Genomic DNA, 17612 nt, shown 5'->3' with positions numbered 1-17612 from the left:
TATCCCCCCTCAGTTGTTGACGCTATACTTGAATAGGACACTTAAAACTCTTTAAATTTCAAAACACTCTGTGGTACACCTCTCCATTGAGCACTCTCCACGCTAGTTTCTAGATTTCTTGCCCATGGCAATTGACATCTAGCACCAAATTTCCACATTTCAATTTCCATTGCTGCTGTACATTTACCCACATAACAGTACATATGTCTTTTTCATCAAATCGTGGGATAATTAACCTTGATATTATTGTCTTATATTTCTTTTCTTTGTTTTGTTCCTGGTAGGTTACAATCAAAGAATGAAGCATCCTAATCCTCTTAGATATCCTGATACATTCTATGTAAGAAGAAATTAAGTGAATATTTAAACACAGATATAATATTGTCTTTAAATCATAGAAATATACACAGAAAATGAGAGCTATTATCCATGACATTACTGGTTCATATTACAAGAAATGATAATTCTGTTACATTTTTATGGTTTAATATTGTAGTAAATATTACTTATTTCAACAGAAATATTTGAATTTTTCATATAAATTAGGTTTAAGAAGTAGAAAACTAAGATATCTAAGTCTAAAACATTTGTAGTAAACCCCAAAAATTTAATCTCAGCACCACTACTTTTGACATTATATATCACTTCAGAAAATTTCAAACTAAACTGTAGCCTACTCAGGACTGCATGACAGATTTCAATTTAAGCCAAATTTAGTAGAGACATTGATTAGAAGATGCTGATTCAAGTTTATTCAAATTAATTTGATTAGCTCACTAGAAGTGGTGGAGTGCCTTTAAAGAGTCAGATTTAAATTGAAACAATACCTGTACAAGTTGCTGTAAAATTACAGAGGGAGATTAGACCGACAATGTAGACATTTTCTCCAAATGATATTTGGATAGAATTTAACTACCTACCTGTTGAATTATTTGTGTTTATTTCTATGATTGTATTATATAACTACTTTAACTGCAGATCTCATTTATTTAACACATTCCATTTATTTCGTTCTCAAACTTTAAAATAGGTGATAACTGATGATAAGCTCTGGTTAAATGAGACAGGCCCTAATTTAAGATATGGCACAAAATGTAAAAAAAAATTTATTTTTTTGCCAGTTTTAAGTTTCCAGCATATTAGTCTTAAAAAAAATGACTGTTTTTAACTTTCCAAAGCTCAAAACGTCACAGAAATTATATTGCTGTCTTTGGTGGTCATTAAGTCAGTCTTGTTCTGATTTAGTAATTTTCAGTCAATTTTTTGTAAAAATGTTATTATGAAGAATACCAGCTTCAAAGCTGAATATCTAATATACATGCATTACATACAAATATAAAGGTCTTGGAATACAGGACTTTAATTGATGCATATTCCCTAACTCTGTGTCTCATTTAACCAGATATTGAAGCCTACTGTGTATATATCACTTCTGATTAACAATAATAATTTAATTGCACCATAAAATAAAGAAAAAGAGGGGAGATCAAGAAGACAAAGTAAATGAGTGTCAAGTTTCAGAATGGATTCCTCTCTTTTGGCTAACCCATACACCAGAACTCAAAGCCTTTTATATTGTTATTTGTGTAGGCCTTTCTTGATTTGTGTACTGTAAAGCAAACACATTTACCATTACTTTAAGTGGGCTACTGTTAAGCATAAAAAAATATCATTAATGAGTGTACTATTAAGCAAAGGAAATTATTATCATTAATTTGTGTACTGTTAACCAAAGGAAATTATTATCATTAATTTGTGTACTGTTTATATAACCAAAGGAAGTTATTATCATTAATTTGTGTACTGTTAACCAAAGGAAGTTATTATCATCAATTTGTGTAATGTTAAGTAAAAGAAATAACTGGTAATTTGTGTACTGTTATTTAAAAGAAATTATTGGTAATTTGTGTACTGTTAAACAAAAGCAAATTTAAACAAAAGAAACTGTTAAAACAATAGAAATTACCGGTATGGTAATTTGGCCACATTAAGATTCTAAATGATTATTTATTCTGAGGTGATACTTCATAATAGCATATGGACCTTATTATAAGGTCCATAATAATAGTTATGGATTATCATGCATGTTTGTGTTATATTTTATGTTTGTATTTATCTGTGATGATTAATAATCTAGCTTTAGAGTGTTAACAATGTGATAATTTACAACCAGAGTAGGGTGGCCACATGATGTATTTTATGTACCAGTATTTGATATAGAGCACTATAATATTGTCTAATAAGGTAAGTAGAGGCAAAGGAAAATCAATCAAGGCTTACTATGAAAATTAGATATCTATACTTGGATTTAATCCAAAAATAAAATTCCATAATACTAATAAAATGTATAGAGATTAAGGTAAAATAAATGGTGAATTTGGATCCTCTATATTATTATTAGAGCATATTTATAGTGTGCCCTTTCACTATTAAATAAATGTGTTTTAAGTTGTTTTTTAAAAGAACGTAGAGATGTACAACATCTTAAACTAAATGGTAGATTATTCCATAAAACAGGTCCTTGAAAACTAACAGAGTGTTGACCATAAGAGACTAGTTGAACAGTTTTAGGCTTTAAAAGTAGTTTATGTACGTAATGTCCGGCCAAGTATATAAAGTTCCAGAAGATCTGAGAGGTAAACAGGAGCTAAATTATTTAAACATTTAAAAATAAGTAATAAAATCTTAAAATCAGTTTGGTATTTAACAGGTAACCAGTCTAAATTATTTAAAACAGATGTGTTCACATTTCTTTGTTAAAGTAACTTGTCTAGCTACAGTATTCTGCACTTTTTGTTATTTATCTAAAAGCTTTTAAGGTAAACCAACTAAAGGTGAATAAAAGTTATCTAATCGAGAAGTGAAAAGAGAATTAACAAGTGACTAAGTAGTCTCTACAGTTACAAATTTAGTATTTTACCTATATTTCTGATATCAAAATAGCACAATTTACAAATACTATTTACTAGAGCTCCCATAAGCAATATTACGGGTAGAATAATATGAAAATACATCACAATTACCAATTAAAACAGGGGGGTTATCATGTATAAATTTACATAAAGATACTTTATGGAAGATTAGATAAAGAGCTGGTAGTTCTCACTACAATAGTTAAAAACTAGATAATGTAAAGGAAATTTGCAGAAAATCTCAGTCAAATTGATCCGCCCTGAACCAAGTATTAGTGATCGAATTTTGAACCTAGCCTTGATCATCATTACTAAAGTTGGTACGATAAAAAACATAGTCTCCATTATCCATTTTTTGATTTAATTAGAAGCAGCAGACAGGGGTTCTAATCCAGTAAAGAATTGGCAGAATTAGCTCTTGCATAATGTATGTTTAATTGATGCCTTGAGCCTAATATCAAATATTCAGTTTTATCATCATTCAATTTTAGAAATTTCTTTGACATCCATTTTCTAATTTCACTAATAGAGTTCTCAAGTTGCAATCTTGATAAATTGAAAGAAGATGGACAATTAGGTGTAGATGAAATATATAATTTAGTATCATCGGCATACAAATGAAAGCTGAGTCCATATTTTCTGACAACATCACCTAATAGTGACGTATAAAGGGTAAATAAAATCGGACCAAGAACAGAACCTTGGGAAACCCCAGATGACAAAACAGATTCAGAAAATATTGGTAAAAACTGGAATAACTTTGTCTAGATGGTCCTTAAGAACAGGAGTCGGAACACGATCTAATGAACAAGATTCGGGAGCAGACGATTTAATAAGCTTTAAAATAAAAGATTCACTAACCAAGTTAAAATTTTCTAAATAAACAGAATTTTCTAACATACAAAATCATGAGGTTAGCTCTGCCTGAACTAAGTCCTCTGTTCATAATTCTTAGTCTCAGATAATCAAAAACTTGTATTTTCTATCAAGAACACTACAATAATTTATGTACATGGACTTTTGTCTTTCTGATTTCTTGTTGGACATAATCTTGTACATATTTTTTAACACACCTACAAGAAATCAGATGTTTACTAATTACCAATAAAAATAAGTTATTTGTCTCTTTAATTTGCTAACTTTGATAACCTTTATTACATAGAGGGGCATTTCCTGATTTCACAGGACACTGTTAATAAAGATGGATATTCATATACAAACAGGACACCAAAACGTGAAGAAATAGCCCTGTCTGGAATCAAATTAATGGATCATGGTATGAAATGCTAATTTGTATAATTTTATCAATAGACAAAACAGATCATCACTGTTAGTTTATTGTTTTGACCTGCTAGTATTATGACTGCTCATCACATTAATTAATTAATCCCTGCTATTATTATGATTGCCCACACCAATATTTGTTTCACAGTTTATGTGTTTTATTATTTTAGGCCTGTTTAAAGTGAATAATGAAATATATATTTTTGTCTCTCTGTCTAGGCAAAAATATGATATATATGAACTAAAATATAGGAAATGTTTTAGGATTCAAAACTGTGGTACTAAGAGATGGTGCCTCTTTAAAGAATTATATTTGTTTGATTTATTCTATTTACTGATTTACTTTAACCTTCCCACTATATGGAATACAAAATGTAATTTTACTCATAGTACAAATGCGACAGTCTTTATTTAATATAAAAAGTATGTTGTACTAACCTACCAAATGAAATTATTAAATTGTTGATTAATCACAGCCTTGTTCTCATCAATGTTCTAATAATTAAGTCAGCGAAATTTTATGAAGATTGCCCTGTTGGCAGTTGAAATATAAAAGAAAACTTGCAATTTGTAATCCATGCAGTGAGAATAATAATTTCCTATTGTTATTTTATAAATGTATATGCAATATTGATGGAGTGTACCTTATTATTGTATGAGATCTAAGCTTTATACATTAAAAATGTTTATATTTTATATAAATTAAATGAATCCTGTTTTTACTTCCTCACATTTAACATTCGACTGTTTAAGTCAAATTTACTCAAGTCCTCGTCATAGGCATTACCTCCCCATTTTTGTTGAACACCATACACAACAAATATTTTCATTTTAAATCTTTATTTTCAAACACATTTTGCAGTATTATTTCCCATTTATGTTTAAATCTTGTGAACCCAATACAGAAATGAAATCTAGTTTAATGTCTTACTTTTCTGCACCAACCAAGATAATGAAATGAAATGGGGTTAAAAGTCCTAATGTTCTGCTCCGACCGGGATAATGAAGATGAGCATACCCCATACAGTTATTTTGCCTACTTTTCTTCAAATTCCAATTGCCAAGGGGTTCATTTATATGCACATCAATGTTTACTTTTGAGCTCAGAATCAACCAGACACTTTGAAATGAAAGACCCTCAGTTCTGCACCACTGACAACTTTCTTGGTTTACATAGGTTACTGAGCCAGGCCATACTCAATGAGCCACAGAGGCTCCCACCCAACCTCAATATAGGACAAAGTTCTCAGTGGAATTGTTTTATATTTCATTGGGACTTAAGTAACCCACTTGAAATTGCTTACGATTGCAAATTTCCACTGCATTTATCCGAGTTACTTTTCCCAGATTATATTTTCAGGTTTGGTAGGATTTTTCATTGCGGCAAAAGAAAGAATAGGAGCAAAATTTTGAATTTTGTTCGATCATACACAATTGAGTTACCTTCATCATGCTGATGAAAAAAAAACCCAACACCAAATTAATTTTAATAACATTTTTTTTTTTTAATGAAATTAGATTTTTCCATCTAACACAACTTGTATACATAAAGCTTTTCACTTGACCCTAAACACTAGGAGTGACTAAAATCGGAATTTTACAAACAACAAAAATTTAGAACAACTTTTAAGAAGAGATTGTTTCATAAAAAAAAAAAAACCAAAACGTGAAATTTCAGAAATTAAAAAAAAAACCTTAATGCTGGTCTATGTACAAAGAATTGAGCAGTTGTCAGGGAATGGGGTTTGGAGGTGGTGGTGTTGGGGGAGGTGACAAGATATTATATATCTTAATACATATATCCATATCATACACATTACTTTTACCAAACACTGATAGCATTTACTTCCATAAATAAAACTTAAACTCAAAAAATGTTGAAGAGCTGTTATCATAATTATTTTGTTAAAAACAAATGATATGATTTAAGATATAGTGTACATTAATACTTAACATTTATTTTTTTTAGTATATTATTGGTATACATTATAAAATAACCTGACTGTAGATATATTTAGCAGTGCCTTTAAGAATATCCAAAGAGGACATATACATCCATGATTGAAATACATGTACATATTGTACACAAGATAATACTTTTATACAGCAGTATAGACTTTTAATTATTGTGTATATTTGTGCTTAACATTAAAACAATTTCAATAATTTTATTACAATACAATTCATAAATAAAGAGATCTGTGGTAAACTTCACTCTTTAAACAAATCAAAATATATATTATTAATGATTAAACAATAACTTTAAATATTTGGTGGTTTCAGTTCTATTTGGGGCCATTAAACTGGCAAGAAGACTGGCCAAAATCTAGGACAGAAAATATTTTGATCTAAGGAACTATTGTTATTCTGACTTGATTGTTAGATCTGGAACATTTAGGTCCTGTAATTTTGAATAAATTAATTCTGAATACAAAAGATAACAGACTTTCTGTTTAGTTGAGTAGCACAAAATCAAGACAATTAGTCAACGTTTTCCAAAATACTGATCATTCAATAAGATATCCATAACCAATTTTCAATCAATCAATGTTTACAATTATTATAGCTGATGAAGCCTAGAGTGATACAACAATTTAACCAAATCAGTCACATAACACAGTATGTATGGCATAAGAATGAAAATACATATTCAACATTCATTTATAGACATTTATGACAACAGGAGGGCAATTACCATTCTTTCAACACACCTTGCACAACTGCGCAAATAATGTAGCGATATAAATTAAAAGATTTATTTGTTGAAACTTTCTGTATAAAAGGCAACATTATGTTGTCATTATTGCATGTACACTGATCCGAAAATATAAAAAGAAAAGGCAAACAATTGTTCATCAGCTGGTATGCCTTATCAAAATACAATTAAGAAAGGAAAAGAAGAACAAGTGCATATAACATCCCAGAGATTCTTAAAAATATATGTGATACAATTATTAAATGAATCTAACTCTAAAAAGTTTATCAGTACATTTTATTAGTGATCCACCTATGCTACTTAGTCGTGAATGTACCTCAACAATCTGTAATAATCTAAATGAAAAGTGTTCTGGCAAGAGTAAGCACATCACTGCTTAATTTACAAAACAAAGACATGCCCGAATGAAGTCTGTCCAATGCCAGAAAACACATGTACATTGCAAATGTTTCAAGTTTCTTAAATCATTATTGTGATAAAGAAGTCTGTGACATAGAAATCCAGAACATCCTAACAATTGGGAAAAAGATTTTCAAGTGATGGTTAACAGTTATCTCTAATTATAACACATTTTTAACTTCACAAGTGGGTGATCTATTTCTATAATATGAGAACACTTATAATTTATACCATTTATAAAATATTGTAATAAATGTCCACCTATATTAAACATATACCGTAAATTAATTATATAAATATATACTTAATACACATTAGCCTATAAACTTTCAATTAAAAGTAATAATTTCCACATATATCCAGTAAGTAATAAATGAGTTACTAAATAAAAACTGATGTTATTATTTTCCACAATATCTTTCATATATTGTAAAACATACACATTTGACTAGTTAAGTGAACTTTACTTTAGTTGTGTGAAAACATATAGAATTAAGTGGTTAACAGGTAAGTGCATACAAAAAGATAAAATTGTATTTATAAAATTTAGTTGTCATCATCATTTTTGAAAAAAAAAAAAAACCCAAAACAGAAACACCAAATTATCAAAAATTTAATCATAGTGTAGAAGCTTCCTATAAAATCTTGATCTTATATATATCTGATCTTTACTTAGTAACTCATGTATGACTAATTGTGTGAATACTTGATTTTCTTCCCCTGCCCTATAATAGATTATCATTTATACACACTCTCACTCTTTATTAAATGGTGAATATGTTAGCACACTTAATATAACGTTAACACAGAAAATATTTTATTCTTAAAATTAAAATGACTAGACCTCTTTGATCTTGAGAAAATTTAACGTCTATAGATAAAGTCAGGTCACAAGTAACCGATTTTCTCATAAAAATGTCGACACAGTAAAATTTCAAATTTGTAAACCAGTCAACTTCTGCTGATGAATCTTTGAAAACAAAAATTTCATTGGATAGACCTTACCCCATGACTAACAGAAATAAAATATTGGATCAAATCAATTCCATACTTTATTTGGGCCTAAATCAAAGAGGTTTAGTTTCTTTAAGTTGATATTAAATACTGCCTACCCAAACTACAACCGCACTTTAAGAATATCATCTCCTAAGAACATAAAGTCATATCATAATCATAATCAAATAATATTAATAATAAAAATACATAAATAAAGTTGAACTAAAGATGTGCTACTGTCTATGTAACACACATCTATAGAAATTCTCTTTCGCTAGGTAGAAATAAAAACAAAGATTCTGAGGTTTGTCTGTGGACTGATTTAAGATGTTGAACAAATCATATGAACACTCCAAAACTGGTACGGCAATAAAACAACTTCTGATTGGTTCAAATTGATTCTCAACCAATCAATTGTCCAATCAAAACAAGCAGTTGCATGGGCCAAAAAATAAAATACCGAAGAGATTATCTAACGGAAGCACTTGTGGGGGAGGGGCAGGTCATCGTAGGTCAGTAATATTTGCTTTAGAACCAAAAACTTGAACTAACTGTTCTTCATATTCATCTATATTTCTAGACATAATATCCATACACGGACCCATTAGACGTTCAAAAGCATCAACTGCCAAAACTGAAAAAATAGAAATAATAATTTCAAGGCACAATTACAGCAAAGTAGAGATTAGGAATTTAAATAAATTATTTCATTTTTCTCCTCTAATAAAGCAATGTAAATTTAACACAATATTTTCTGTAAGAAGATTGATCTTACATATGTAAACTCAGTATAGTGTCTTTATGTTACACTATGAATTAGTTTGTAATATTTACAGTATAACTCATCTTTTGAACATTAATGAGCTAGAAATCGGAGTTTAAGATCAATAACTGCAATTAGTCACTATCCCGTTATACAATCAAGATTCCAGAGAACATTAACTATTGCTTTCTTAAAATATATAAGTTACTGTTGGCAGGAATAAGGCTCCAGATCATTGATCTATTCTGTTGATAAACTTCTTTTAATTGAGAACATCGATCTATTCTGTTGGAAAAGCACTTTTATTTGACTTGTAAACTTACCTGCTACTTTAGTTTTTCCAACAGAGTGTGCTGTGGCAGCTCTGGGTTTATGGGTTACAAGTGCAAGCTCTGTAAAATCAAATCAAAACATTTTTATTATATTTCACAGAAAGATAAAGGGGAAATAACTCTTCACAGACCACAAATTATTCCCCTTAGACCACGAAGCTTTCACAGTGTGCCACACAAGTTCAACAAGGTTAGGAACAGTACACTTGGATTTAGTTATTTAAATTCAGCAGATTGTATTGTTTATTCTATTAATGAATAAGAAAACATTTAAATAGAGAAAGATATGCTTTCATTCTGTCCGACAGCTGGAATGTTTATTTTCTTCATTTGAAATAGAGTATCTAGTTTTGGTAACTGGCCAAAACTAATAAAGCTGAAACAATAATGCCATTATATAACTTTGTTTGAGCATTAAAAGAAAATATTTTAACTATGATGATAATATTCAGTTAGTCTTATCATTATGTTACACAACAAACATTAAATAGAAGACATGACCAACATCAAGGGAAAGATTATCTTCCCAGAGTCAAGATAAATAGTCTGTATGTCGAACGTGGACAAGGATAGTTGAGACATAATCAACTGATTTATCAAGTTAAAAGCTATTTCAGCTTGTTAGTACATGTATGTCTCAGATCAAGGCAAATAATACATTATTGAAATAGAGAATCTATAGTTCTTTAACTTAATCAGTCAGTTCACAAAACAATGTTTGTTTAAACTTAATTGCCTAGTTTCATTTTCTGATGGTCACATGATTTAAATTCTATTAAAATTATATTTTTTAAAATTTAACATACAAAATTCCAGCTGGTTTGATCCAATAACACTGACAGAAAACTTGGTGTGTCCTCAAATTGATACAATGCTAATTTAGCAAGTATCAAAATCAAATAAAATGAGGTGTCATGTTCTACATTGTACTTTTGTACACCAACCGGGAAAATGAAGATAGGCGTACACCATGCAGTGCCCTATGAGGGACATTTTGCCTAGACAGCAGCGCTAGGGCTTAATCTTTTCCAAAATTAAAACTGTCAATGGTTCTTATACATGCACACCAATGTGTACACAGGACCTTGCGCAATCAATTAGACACTGTCTTGCCAGCTCCTTTGGTCTGCAACTGTGTACCATTCACAAGGGGAAACCTCGCTGGAAAATCCTGAGGAATGTTCTCGTCCTCGACCAACAGAGATGGGGTTTATCATCCACCCTGTCATTTCGGGACTAACATATGGTTCAATTCTATTTCAATAATTTGCTTGCATGTAGGGGTCTTTAGCAGTGGGAGAAAACCGGAGGACCCAGAGAAAACCCCTGAGGTTGGACAGGTGACCCTATTCCTTGTCACGTACAACCAGGGAATCGAAACTACCTCAGTTGACCCAATGACAGACCTTATGTTACAGCGTGCGCACACATGCTAACCACTAAATGTAATACTAGTAATAGCTGGCGCAACACTCAGTGGAAGTGATTCATCACTATTTAATTAGATTTGTCTGAACACTTTCCATTCTTGTACACAATTTAGAACATGGTTCTGTCTAAACCCAGTAGTAGAGTTTTTAAATATTGAGTGAAGCTAGATACAGTAATGTAAATGTCAATTACTACAACAACTTTCACTTAAATAGGGAGGGAAAAAAAACCCAAAACATGCAGTAGTATTTTTTCACAATTTACAGCGTTGATATGAAATAGAAAATTCAACAAATGATTATTGATTGCTTTTGGAAACAACTGAACCAGAGATACATCTTGGATAAAAATTTATAAATAGATTATTCCTGTGCCGCTTAATGTTATGAAATAAATTTTGCTTACCTCCGAAGTAGCCACCCGTTGCACACCTGTTGACTTCCTTTTCTTCATTAGCATCGTTCTACAAAACATAAACATAAGTCTTGTTTAAACCTCCAGCTGATTTCTATAATAACAACCTGATTAAAATAGCATCAAATTTTGTTTTTTTGTTGATTAGTGTCAAAGCATCACTCAAATTTCTAGAACTAAGATAATGGATAACTGATGATGAATAATCATCATTGAGATTAGTTTGTTAGTTGTGTCTTAATGAAGTTGGAATTTATTTCCAGTTTAAATATGACAAAGTCATCTCTTCTATTTTTTCCTTTTTAGAGCTGAAATGTTATTGTTATTCAACCATTTTAATAGTTCTGAGTTGAGTGCAAGCAGGGTTCGAAGCAAATTTTGTGTAAATTATCATTATCCAGTGTCATTTTATCATTATCCAGCGTCATTTAGGAGTTCATCATGCCCAGGTATACCCAGGTAAGAGTTCAGAATTCCCAGGTATACTCAGGTAAAAACAGTTCAGCATGCCCAGGTATACTCGGGTAAGAAGAGTTCAGCATGCCCAGGTATACTCAAGTAAGAGTTTAGCATGCCCAGTATAGCCCAGGTATACTAAGGTAAGAGTTAAGCATGCCCAGGTATGAGATAAGCATTAAAGATCGGATGGCTACATAATGATTTTTTTAAACTCTTACAGTCAACCTAATCTATTTTACAAACAGGTTAAAAGTTCACATGTTTCGTAACAACAGTTTTCCTGAGAAATCTATGACAAATTCAACAGTTCAATTAGTTAACAGGATAAGAAAACGCTGATCAAGAAATCAATAAAAACACCGATCAAGCTAATGATGATGTTTTATGTAAAGAGAAAACTCACGTAGGTTCACCACAAAGCAAATATTAAATGTCAGTAAGTTAAACTTTATAGCTTCTGCATCATTCGGTGTAGTCTACAGTCTAGTTAACATATTTCAATAGAAAATATGGTATAAAATATCCACAAATTTATTCCTATTTATTTCCAATCATTTCTGAGTGTTTTTAAATTCATAGCAGTTGTTGAATAAACATTCAAATAAGTAACTATATTTGCATATGATTTTTTTACTTGCTGATCAGGAAATATCACTTTTAGTTGTAAACAGGTTGATTGAACGTTGTGCCAGATATATCAATTAAAACATGTAAGTAAGAAGACACATCTGTGTAGGACACAACAGACTAACAGTAGGCACCCAAGGGATTGTGCTTAACAAAGTCTGAATTTGTGTCTGACTTGATATTATCTATAATCTTATACACATATGATTTGGTTGACTCTTATCAAATTCTTTTTTTGTTTCAGATTTTGGAAAACTACACAAAAGCTTGTTTAAAAGTATAATAAAAAAAAAAACAGAGAAGAAAATATTATACAGAGCAATGAAAATTTTGCAACATTCACAACACAATACTCTACAGATGATATAAACAAGCCAGTGCCACCTCCAAAATATTAATTTTAATCCATTTGTATCCAAGATTATCTACATATGGTATTTTGTTTGGGTTTTTTTTTGATTAAATGTTAAATAACCAATTTGAGTACATTCTAGTGTGGGAAGTCCTGAAGAAATTAATATCATCCTAAAATTGGAATCAGCAATTTTAATATCATTCTTCCAACACCTCAATGACCCATAAAAAAAATGTTCTTGATATAAAAACAAAATAAGAAACTTACTCTAACTGTAAATCGGACATCCCCTTCTTGTAGAAAAAACATACAGTCTGCATTATCTCCCTATAATATACAAAAAATATATCAAATGGGGTTTAACATCCAATTCTCTGCACCAACCGGACAAATGAATACATGCATGAAGCGTGCTATGACAGAATGTTTGCCCAGGCAGTGACATTTCAGTCTACTCTTAGTCTAACTCCAACATTCAAGGGTTCATTTACTAGCAGGCCATGGGACCTAAGTTTTTTTTCCCCACATGAATAACCTCCGTCTTGCACCACTGATAAGGGGAAACCCCAAAATATCCAAATAAAAAGAAGATAAAATTTTATAGACTGTTCTTCCCTTATGATGTGTTATTTTTGTAAGCTGATGAAATTTACAGACTTACAAGTAAACTACTTGTTTTTATTGTAAAACTCTTGACCTACTGATTAACTAATTATATCTCTAGCTTATAACAAATTACACGTAACTCAATTAGCAAAGAGCAAATAAGATAATTTTGAGATTTTGCTCAACTTGTAACAGACTAGATTTATTATTCATTACCATCTTCTGACATTAAAAGTGTTTTACATGTCACGTATTTGAGCTTTCTAAGATAAATTGTTTTTCGTATGATTTTATTGAGAGCTACTTGAGTTGAATGTTAACCACTTTGACTAGTATATAAATCATTACTGACTATTGATTCAAATACTGACCAATATGGACGGTAATTATGATATATGTAACTGGTTATGGCAACAGGTTACCATTAATCCATCTCTACGCTACAATATGTAACACGGTATGACCATAACAATTTACTATTATCAATTTTAGGCCACTTTGTTGACTCGTTTGTCTAAGAAAATATAATTTTTACGACCAATCACTGCCTGGTTCTCACCAATTGTTTTATTTAATCCAGTGGTTTCAAACCAAGGGGAAGTTTCTATTTAAAATTTAAAATATTGAAAGTACACAAGATAATTCAGACTATTTCTCTCTACCAACCAGGCCAATGAAGATGGGCATACGCCATGCAGTGTTCTATGATATACATTTTGTCTGGACTGCAGTGTTTAAGCATGTTCTTCATTGAATTCAATCTTTGAGTCTTCTTGGTGCACAAAAATAGGATGTTAAACCTCCATTTTATTTCATTTTATTTCGACCAATGAAGTATTTTGAGGTAAGCGCCAAGGTTTTTAGAGTAATATCAAAGAACCTACCTGCCGAATTATAATATCACCATCCTGAAATGTGACCGAATGTAGAGCATCTGCAACATTCATTCTCTCATAGGCCTGAAAAATAAATAACATCAATTTATTCTAAAACTTGTCTACAATATATAACAATCTATATAGAATGTTTAAAAGGTTCATCATTGTCTAACAGCAGGAGTTTGTCTGCTTCTGAAATATAACAAACTATATATAACACGGACGTCATTCTTCATATTAATTATACAGAAAATGGGTGAAAGAATCCTAGGGAGAGTGCAGGCTACTGCTAGGTTAGGAAGGAAATAATCTTCCTAAAACAATCTAATTAACAAACTTGACATGACTTTATTCAAAATGAAATAAGTTTAATGCAGGATATGTTTCAGGAGGTAGCCCTTTATCAAACTGGTTGAGTGTCTCATGGAGCACGTAAATGAAGTGTAGATTTGGTTAATTTAGAGAACTGAGAGTCTTGAAATTTTATTTTACTGAAGGGGGTGGGGCTGTAATTTCACTCAATTCCCCAATGATCAATCCATAGCCAATCAGAATGTTTTCTATTAACATTTTTTTTTTAAAAAAATACACCTAAATTAGGTCACAAGAACAGATGCATCTAAGATTCTCTGAAGTTTTACTTGACATTTTGCTGAAGCCACGGTTGGCAGAATAAATATCCAGTTTTTCCAAGTAAGCCATGGATTCAAAAGTAGATTTAGGTTACTTTATGTTAATTTCTATGCTTCATATCTATGTTTAAAAGTCTATGTGATAGACAGGAGAGTTAATGTGGTTTTATAAAATAAACCTGTGATAATCAAATATGAAACTGACATAAAGTTTTAGAAATATATATTCAATTACATTTACATGACAGAAATTACTTCACACGAAGGTCCCACCTTTCATTTAAAATTAAATATATTAATCAAATATATTTATCGTACAGAACAAAATCTCACAAATCCTTCAAACTCCTGTCAAATGAAAATAACTGTCAAACTAATATGGATATTAACCCCTCTTCAAAAGCTGACAATATGAATAAGTGTATGATTAATCTATCTATAGATTATTTACACCATATAAACATATTAATTTTATAGATTCACTACCAGAGGCCATGGACAACACAGGTGTTTATTATTCAATGATTGACAGGTGTATATAACGGTTTAGCTTTAATGACAGAAAGCTTATCTCTTTGAAAAAGTACGCATAGAGCAAATCCTTTCTTGTACATAATTTGTTTTTTTCGCTTTGTTTCTTTTTAACGCAATTTGAAAAGGGAGTTTGATCAAATTGAATTAGTGCATTACATGTATGTTGAGTTATTAAGTTATTGCAAGATTCATAAATTTAGTTTTTTTTTCAACCAGTGAGTGGGGAGAAAGGCCTGGACATGCATTTCAGTTGGTCATCTATTCAAAGAGTGAAATTAAATTAAGTTTTTTTTTAATTTGAAATTACCGCTGTTAACTTAGGTGTACAAGCTGCCCTACTTAATTTGAGAAGTTGGTCCGGGCATCAGCAAACCTCCGCACACCATTGTTTTTAACTTACTATGTTGACAGAGGAATACACAATCAGTTAGATCTGTAGAGGTATAATATTCAATCAAGTCAGATTGTCATCCCACAACACATAAATATATGAAATACACCCATTTTACAGTAAGATGAGATATGAATATCAACTCCGATGGATTATATACAACAATCTTATAACTAATCATCATATCCAATTATTATTTCAATATTGCAAATCAATATCTGAATTTTATTATTCAAATGCTCAATCTATGAATTGTTTATAGTGAATGTTAAGATTTCTTTAAACAGTCAAACCAATATTCTTCATCTCTTTAATTTTTTTCACTGAATAAATAAATATATTTAAATATTGCCTAAGATAGACAAAAAACAGTTTCAATAATCTTGGAAAATTATTCAATTTGAATATTCAAATATCTATGCCGACAGTTTCCTTTAATTTGGGGGGGGGGGGGGGATGGCTGAATGGTTAGCGTGCGCGCGCTGTATCATAAAGTCTGTCATTGAGTCGACTGGCGTGGTTTCGAATCCCCGGTTGTATGTGACAAGGAGTAGGGTCGCCTGTCCAACCTCGTGGGTTTTCTCCGGGTCCTCTGGTTTCCTCCCACTGCTAAAGACACCTATGTGCAAGCAAGTTGTTGAAATAAAATTAGACCATGTTAGTCCCTAAATGACCTAGTTTGTGTCGAGTTGACCTTAAACCCCATTTCTCTCTCTCTTTTAATTTGTACTTGTCTGTATGTGATGTACTCCTAACACATTTCTTCTATCAAATGATTAAATTGTATCAAGGCAAAACTGATGGCTACATCTAATCTAATTTTTTCTTTCCTCATTTCGTTTTCTGCCACAAAAGGAAGTAAAATTCATAGCCATTTTAGCAGTAGAGACAATTATGAAATTTCATCACTTTTCTATTCACGTACTGGTACCTCAAAATTTTTTTTTACAGAATCGTACGAAAATTAACCTTGACATTCATAATTAATTTTCATAATGTTGATAATATTGCAACATGTGGATGGGTCAAAAGGATGAAAGGATTTTGCAAAGAAGCCAAATATGTCCAGGAGATTTGACTGGTTTAAGTCTCAACTTTCTTGCTGAGCCAAAAACAACTTAATGTAATAATGTATTTATAGAGTATTTGAAATCCAACACGATCAAATCTGCTAAATACATTTTGTATAATGCAGGAAAACAATCACACAAAAAACATACAATGCAAACATTGAAGATGCATTATGTACAAGCAAAATCTGCCTATTGAAATGAAATGAAATGAAATGGGGCTTAATGTCCTACTTTTCTGCTCCGACTGGGCCAATGAAGATGGGCATACGCCAGACAGTGAGCTATGAGGGAAATTTTGCCCAGGCAGCGGCACTATGGCCTACTCTTATATCGAATTCCAACTGCAAAGGGATCTTTTACGTGCATGCCAATGTATACACGTGACCTCAGTTAATCATCCCATACAAATGACTAGACAACTGTCCTTGTCAGGCCCTCCTTCCTGCACCACTGACAAGGGGAAACCACATCGGAAAATCCCGATGAACTTTCTCGGCCAGTGCAGGGATCGAACACCCAAGCTCCAGGCCAGCGTCTTACCCTCTTAGCCACCATGGCTCCCCCTGCCTATAGAGATGCTATATTCACACAACATAAACTCCAAAATGGTGGACTGCTTTGTACAGGACACCCACCACTAATATCATAGCTAACTACTGTTAGTCTCAAATTTCGCAGGTTTTTCCTACAGTCCAGCCGAAGTGTTTTTGAAAAATGCTGTAGTAAAATGGATCTACATGTATAGTGTCACACTTTATTTTCGACCACGTCCTTTTTCAAAACAAAAGAGAAACACTGAGTTAACTTGTC

At 31.4% G+C, this 17612-nt stretch overlaps 2 protein-coding genes across 5 annotated transcripts in view; one reads left to right on the top strand and one right to left on the bottom strand.

Moving 5' to 3' along the window:
- Positions 1-4907, top strand: part of LOC126828803 (tyrosine-protein phosphatase non-receptor type 12) — a 35138-nt gene extending 30231 nt beyond the window's left edge. For all 4 annotated transcript variants that reach the window (XM_050558809.2, XM_050558807.2, XM_050558806.2 and 1 more), the window contains one exon: positions 285-4907. In XM_050558809.2, the coding sequence (XP_050414766.2) occupies positions 285-355 (71 nt within the window). In that variant the 3' untranslated portion in view covers positions 356-4907. The remainder of the gene's footprint in view (positions 1-284) is intronic.
- Positions 4908-5676: 769 nt separating this feature from the next.
- The window catches only part of LOC126828807 (cAMP-dependent protein kinase type II regulatory subunit), a 71957-nt gene continuing 60021 nt past the window's right edge, over positions 5677-17612 (bottom strand). The window contains exons 9-13 of the mRNA XM_050558813.2: positions 14179-14253; positions 12956-13015; positions 11239-11296; positions 9394-9462; positions 5677-8941 (exon numbers count right to left, since the gene is read on the bottom strand). Of these exons, the coding sequence (XP_050414770.1) occupies positions 8811-8941; positions 9394-9462; positions 11239-11296; positions 12956-13015; positions 14179-14253 (393 nt within the window). The 3' untranslated portion in view covers positions 5677-8810. The remainder of the gene's footprint in view (positions 8942-9393; positions 9463-11238; positions 11297-12955; positions 13016-14178; positions 14254-17612) is intronic.

This window comes from Patella vulgata, chromosome 7, assembly GCF_932274485.2.
Source record: "Patella vulgata chromosome 7, xgPatVulg1.2, whole genome shotgun sequence".
In the NCBI taxonomy this organism is placed as follows: domain Eukaryota; kingdom Metazoa; phylum Mollusca; class Gastropoda; family Patellidae; genus Patella; species Patella vulgata.
This window is presented reverse-complemented; position numbering and strand designations above follow the sequence as displayed.